Source organism: Oncorhynchus kisutch, linkage group LG10 (assembly GCF_002021735.2).
Source record: "Oncorhynchus kisutch isolate 150728-3 linkage group LG10, Okis_V2, whole genome shotgun sequence".
Taxonomy (NCBI): domain Eukaryota; kingdom Metazoa; phylum Chordata; class Actinopteri; order Salmoniformes; family Salmonidae; genus Oncorhynchus; species Oncorhynchus kisutch.
Window position 1 is genome coordinate 7,848,208 of NC_034183.2, and position 5,000 is coordinate 7,853,207.

At 46.4% G+C, this 5,000-nt stretch overlaps 1 protein-coding gene across 2 annotated transcripts in view; it reads right to left on the minus strand.

The window, feature by feature from the left end:
• The window catches only part of zgc:101540 (hsFATP2a_ACSVL_like domain-containing protein), a 23,168-nt gene that overhangs the window by 12,871 nt on the left and 5,297 nt on the right, over window positions 1-5,000 (minus strand). For both annotated transcript variants that reach the window (XR_004211148.1, XM_031832993.1), the window contains exons 2-4: window positions 4,873-5,000; window positions 2,757-2,915; window positions 1,851-1,975 (exon numbers count right to left, since the gene is read on the minus strand). The exon at window positions 4,873-5,000 is cut by the window's right edge and continues 82 nt beyond it. Coding sequence is in view for 1 of the 2 variants with exons in the window: in XM_031832993.1 (XP_031688853.1) it covers window positions 1,851-1,975; window positions 2,757-2,915; window positions 4,873-5,000 (412 nt within the window). In the remaining variant the exon portion in view is untranslated. The remainder of the gene's footprint in view (window positions 1-1,850; window positions 1,976-2,756; window positions 2,916-4,872) is intronic.

Here is a 5,000-nt window from a genome sequence, read left to right on the forward strand (position 1 = left end):
ATAAAACACACACAGAGTGTCCAAAGCTAGACAGTTCACAGTTGGCAGGTACACTACCGGTCAAAAGTTTTAGAACACCTACTCATTCAAGGGTTTTTCTTTATTTTACTATTTTCTACATTGTAGAATAATAGTGAAGACATCAAAACCATGAAATAACACATATGGAATCATGTAGTAACCAAAAAAAGTGTTAAACAAATCGAAATATATTTTATATTTGAGATTCTTCCAAGTAGCCACCCTTTGCCTTGATGACAGCTTTGTACACGCTTGGCATTCTCTCAACCAGCTTCACCTGGAATGCTTTTCCAATAGTCTTGAAGGAGTTCCCACATATGCTGAGCACTTGTTGGCTGCTTTTCCTTCACTCCGCGGTCCGACTCATCCCAAACCATCTCAAATGGGTTGAGGTCGGGGCATTGTGGAGGCCAAGTCCTCTGATGCAGCACTCCATCGCTCTCCTTCTTGGTCAAATAGCCCTTACACAGCCCGGAGGTGTGTTGGGTCATTGTCCTGTTGAAAAACAAAATGATAGTCCCACTAAGCCCAAACCAGATGTGATGGCGTATCGCTGCAGAATGCTGTGGTAGCCATGCTGGTTAAGTGTGCATTGAATTGTAAATAAAATCGCAGACGGTGTCACCAGCAAAGCACCCCCACACCATCACATCTCCTCCTCCATGCTTTACGGTGGGAACCACACATGCAGAGATCATCCGTCCATCCACACAGATGGAACCAAAAATTGGAACCAAAAATGTCAAATTTGGACTCCAGACCAAAGGACCAGTCTAATGTCCATTGCCCATGTTTCTTGGCCCAAGCAAGTCTCTTCTTCTTATTGGTGTCCTTTAGTAGTAGTTTATTTGCAGCAATTCGACCATGAAGGCCTGATTCACACAGTCTCCTCTGAACAGTTGATGTTGAAATGTGTCTGATACTTGAACTCTGTGAAGCAGTTATTTGGGCTGCCATTTCTGAGGCTGGTAACTTTAATGAACTTATCCTCTGCAGCAGAGGTAACTCTGGGTCTTCCTTTCCTGTGGCAGTTCTCATGAGAGCCAGTTTCATCATAGCGCTTGATGGTTTTTGCGACTGCACTTGAAGAAACGTTCAAAGTTCTTGAAATGTTCCATATTGACTGATCTTCATGTCTTAAAGTAATGATGGACTGTCGTTTCTCTTTGCTTATTTGAGCTGTTCTTGCCATAATATGGACTTGGTCTTTTACCAAATAGGGTTATCTTCTGTATACCACCTCTACCTTGTCACAACACAACTGATTGGCTCAAATGCATTAAGGAAAGAAATTCCACAAATTAACTTTTGAGAAGGCACACCTGTTAATTGAAATGCTTTCCAGGTGACTTCCTCTTGAAGCTGGTTGAATTTCAAGAGTGTGCAAAGCTGTCATCAAGTCAAAAGGTGGCTACTCTGAAGAATCTCAAATATAAAATATATTTTGATTTGTTTAACACTTTTTTGGTTACTACATGATTCCATATGTGTTATTTCATAGTTTCAATGTCTTCACTATCATTCTACAATGTAGAAAATAGTAGAAAAACCCTTGAATGAGTAGGTGTTCTAAAACGTTTGACCGGTAGAGTAAATCCAGGGTCGGTCAACTAGAGAATCTAATTTAGTGAATAAACTACGGCCCTGTACAGAAAGCAGTTGCAACATGATGCTGCTCCCAAATTCACCCCTGTCTCATTCTCACGTTGGGAAACATTTTCGTACTGGTCCCCAGTGGGAAATCGAACCCACAACCCTGGCATTGCAAGCGCCATACTCTACCAACTGAGCCACACAAGGATTGGTGTCCTAGACGAGGTGTCCTTTACCATGGGTGTGTTGCAGAGGTATCTCATGGTCTCTCCGATGTACTGCATCACTGTTACATGATGTTTCCTACAGTCCTCCCAGAACTGAGACGCTGAAAACTTTCTCCTCAGAACAACTGTTATGCCTGGTATAAAAAGAGACAGATGATGTAACAGATTGGGTATTTAATCATATATCCTGATTAACTTACACCATCTTATTTAGGACATGTTTTAAAAGTAGACCAAAGTCATCTTTTCACTGTGCAACACGAAACATGTCGAACTCCTATGTGGAATATATGAGTGTGAAAACTACTAATGTGTCTAATGGCTTCGTTCATCATGCGATACACTCTGCTCTGATTGGCTTCGTTCATCATGCGATACACTCTGCTCTGATTGGCTTCGTTCATCATGCGATACACTCTGCTCTGATTGGCTTCGTTCATCATGCGATACACTCTGCTCTGATTGGCTTCGTTCATCATGCGATACACTCTGCTCTGATTGGCTTCGTTCATCATGCGATACACTCTGCTCTGATTGGCTTCGTTCATCATGCGATACACTCTGCTCTGATTGTCTTCGTTCATCATGCGATACACTCTGCTCTGATTGGCTTCGTTCATCATGCGATACACTCTGCTCTGATTGGCTTCGTTCATCATGCGATACACTCTGCTCTGATTGGCTTCGTTCATCATGCGATACACTCTGCTCTGATTGGCTTCGTTCATCATGCGATACACTCTGCTCTGATTGGCTTCGTTCATCATGCGATACACTCTGCTCTGATATGTATAGAGTATGACTCAATTCTGTATGGTTTATTTGAATAGGGGGCAGATACAAACACATTGACACGTTAAATAAACAATCTGACAACTCATTCCTAGCATTTCAAAATAAGAGTCGTAACGTTACCCCTCTCGATGGCCCCAGCGAGTCCAATGAGGAAGCCTGCGCTGTGATAGAGAGGCAGGTTGATATAGAACACATCCTCCGACGTCACGCCTGAGACGGCTTGGATAAAGGACGCAGTCCACACCCTCTCCTGGGTCACCAGGGCCGCTTTAGGTAGACCTACAGTCAGATAGGACAGTGGGTTATCTATGGACAGTGGGTTATCTATAGACAGTGGGTTATCTATTGACAATAGACACAGTGCATTGAATGACGTATTCATAACAAATCCTACCCCCAGGAAACAATAGGTATAAGCAACAACAACAATTATTTCAGATGTACATGAAGTGCCTACATCAAAATTCATCCATTAGGGGACTAGGAGCCCTTTCCAGAAACCATTCCCAGCTCCTTCCTGCCCTAGTCCCAGGACTGGAAGGAGTGGTACCAGTGGTTCCTGAGGTGTAGAAGAGGACTGAGGTTCTTACCAGTGGTTCCTGAGGTGTAGAGGAGGACTGAGGTGTAGAGGAGGACTGAGGTTCTTACCAGTGGTTCCTGAGGTGTAGAAGAGGACTGAGGTGTAGAAGAGGACTGAGGTGTAGAGGAGGACTGAGGTTCTTACCAGTGGTTCCTGAGGTGTAGAAGAGGACTGAGGTGTAGAAGAGGACTGAGGTGTAGAGGAGGACTGAGGTGTAGAAGAGGACTGAGGTGTAGAAGAGGACTGAGGTGTAGAAGAGGACTGAGGTGTAGAAGAGGACTGAGGTGTAGAAGAGGACTGAGGTGTAGAAGAGGACTGAGGTGTAGAGGAGGACTGAGGTGTAGAAGAGGACTGAGGTGTAGAAGAGGACTGATGTGTAGAGGAGGACTGAGGTGTAGAGGAGGACTGAGGTGTAGAAGAGGACTGAGGTGTAGAGGAGGACTGAGGTTCTTTCCAGTGGTTCCTGAGGTGTCCAAGAGGACTGAGGTGTCCAAGAGGACTGAGGTGTAGAAGAGGACTGAGGTGTAGAAGAGGACTGAGGTGTAGAAGAGGACTGAGGTGTAGAGGAGGACTGAGGTGTAGAGGAGGACTGAGGTGTAGAGGAGGACTGAGGTGTAGAGGAGGACTGAGGTGTAGAAGAGGACTGAGGTGTAGAAGAGGACTGAGGTTCTTACCAGTGGTTCCTGAGGTGTAGAAGAGGACTGAGGTGTAGAGGAGGACTGAGGTGTAGAAGAGGACTGAGGTGTAGAAGAGGACTGAGGTGTAGAGGAGGACTGAGGTTCTTTCCAGTGGTTCCTGGGGTGTCCAAGAGGACTGAGGTGTAGAGGAGGACTGAGGTGTAGAAGAGGACTGAGGTGTAGAAGAGGACTGAGGTGTAGAAGAGGACTGAGGTGTAGAAGAGGACTGAGGTGTAGAAGAGGACTGAGGTGTAGAAGAGGACTGAGGTGTAGAGGAGGACTGAGGTGTAGAGGAGGACTGAGGTGTAGAAGAGGACTGAGGTGTAGAGGAGGACTGAGGTGTAGAGGAGGACTGAGGTGTAGAAGAGGACTGAGGTGTAGAGGAGGACTGAGGTTCTTTCCAGTGGTTCCTGAGGTGTCCAAGAGGACTGAGGTGTAGAAGAGGACTGAGGTGTAGAAGAGGACTGAGGTGTAGAGGAGGACTGAGGTGTAGAGGAGGACTGAGGTGTAGAAGAGGACTGAGGTGTAGAAGAGGACTGAGGTGTAGAAGAGGACTGAGGTGTAGAAGAGGACTGAGGTGTAGAAGAGGACTGAGGTGTAGAAGAGGACTGAGGTGTAGAGGAGGACTGAGGTGTAGAGGAGGACTGAGGTGTAGAAGAGGACTGAGGTGTAGAGGAGGACTGAGGTTCTTTCCAGTGGTTCCTGAGGTGTCCAAGAGGACTGAGGTGTCCAAGAGGACTGAGGTGTAGAAGAGGACTGAGGTGTAGAAGAGGACTGAGGTGTAGAAGAGGACTGAGGTGTAGAAGAGGACTGAGGTGTAGAGGAGGACTGAGGTGTAGAAGAGGACTGAGGTTCTTACCAGTGGTTCCTGAGGTGTAGAGGAGGACTGAGGTTCTTACCAGTGGGTCCTGAGGTGTAGTGGAGGACTGGGGTTCTTACCAGTGGGTCCTGAGGTGTATTGGAGGACTGAGGTTCTTACCAGTGGTTCCTGAGGTGTAGATGTAGAGCGCAGGGCTCTTGCTGGTGATGTTGGCCCTGAGGTCAGCTGACAGGGGAGTGTCTGAGGCCTGGGTGATATGTTCTGAGAGGGGGTTGATGCCTTCTACA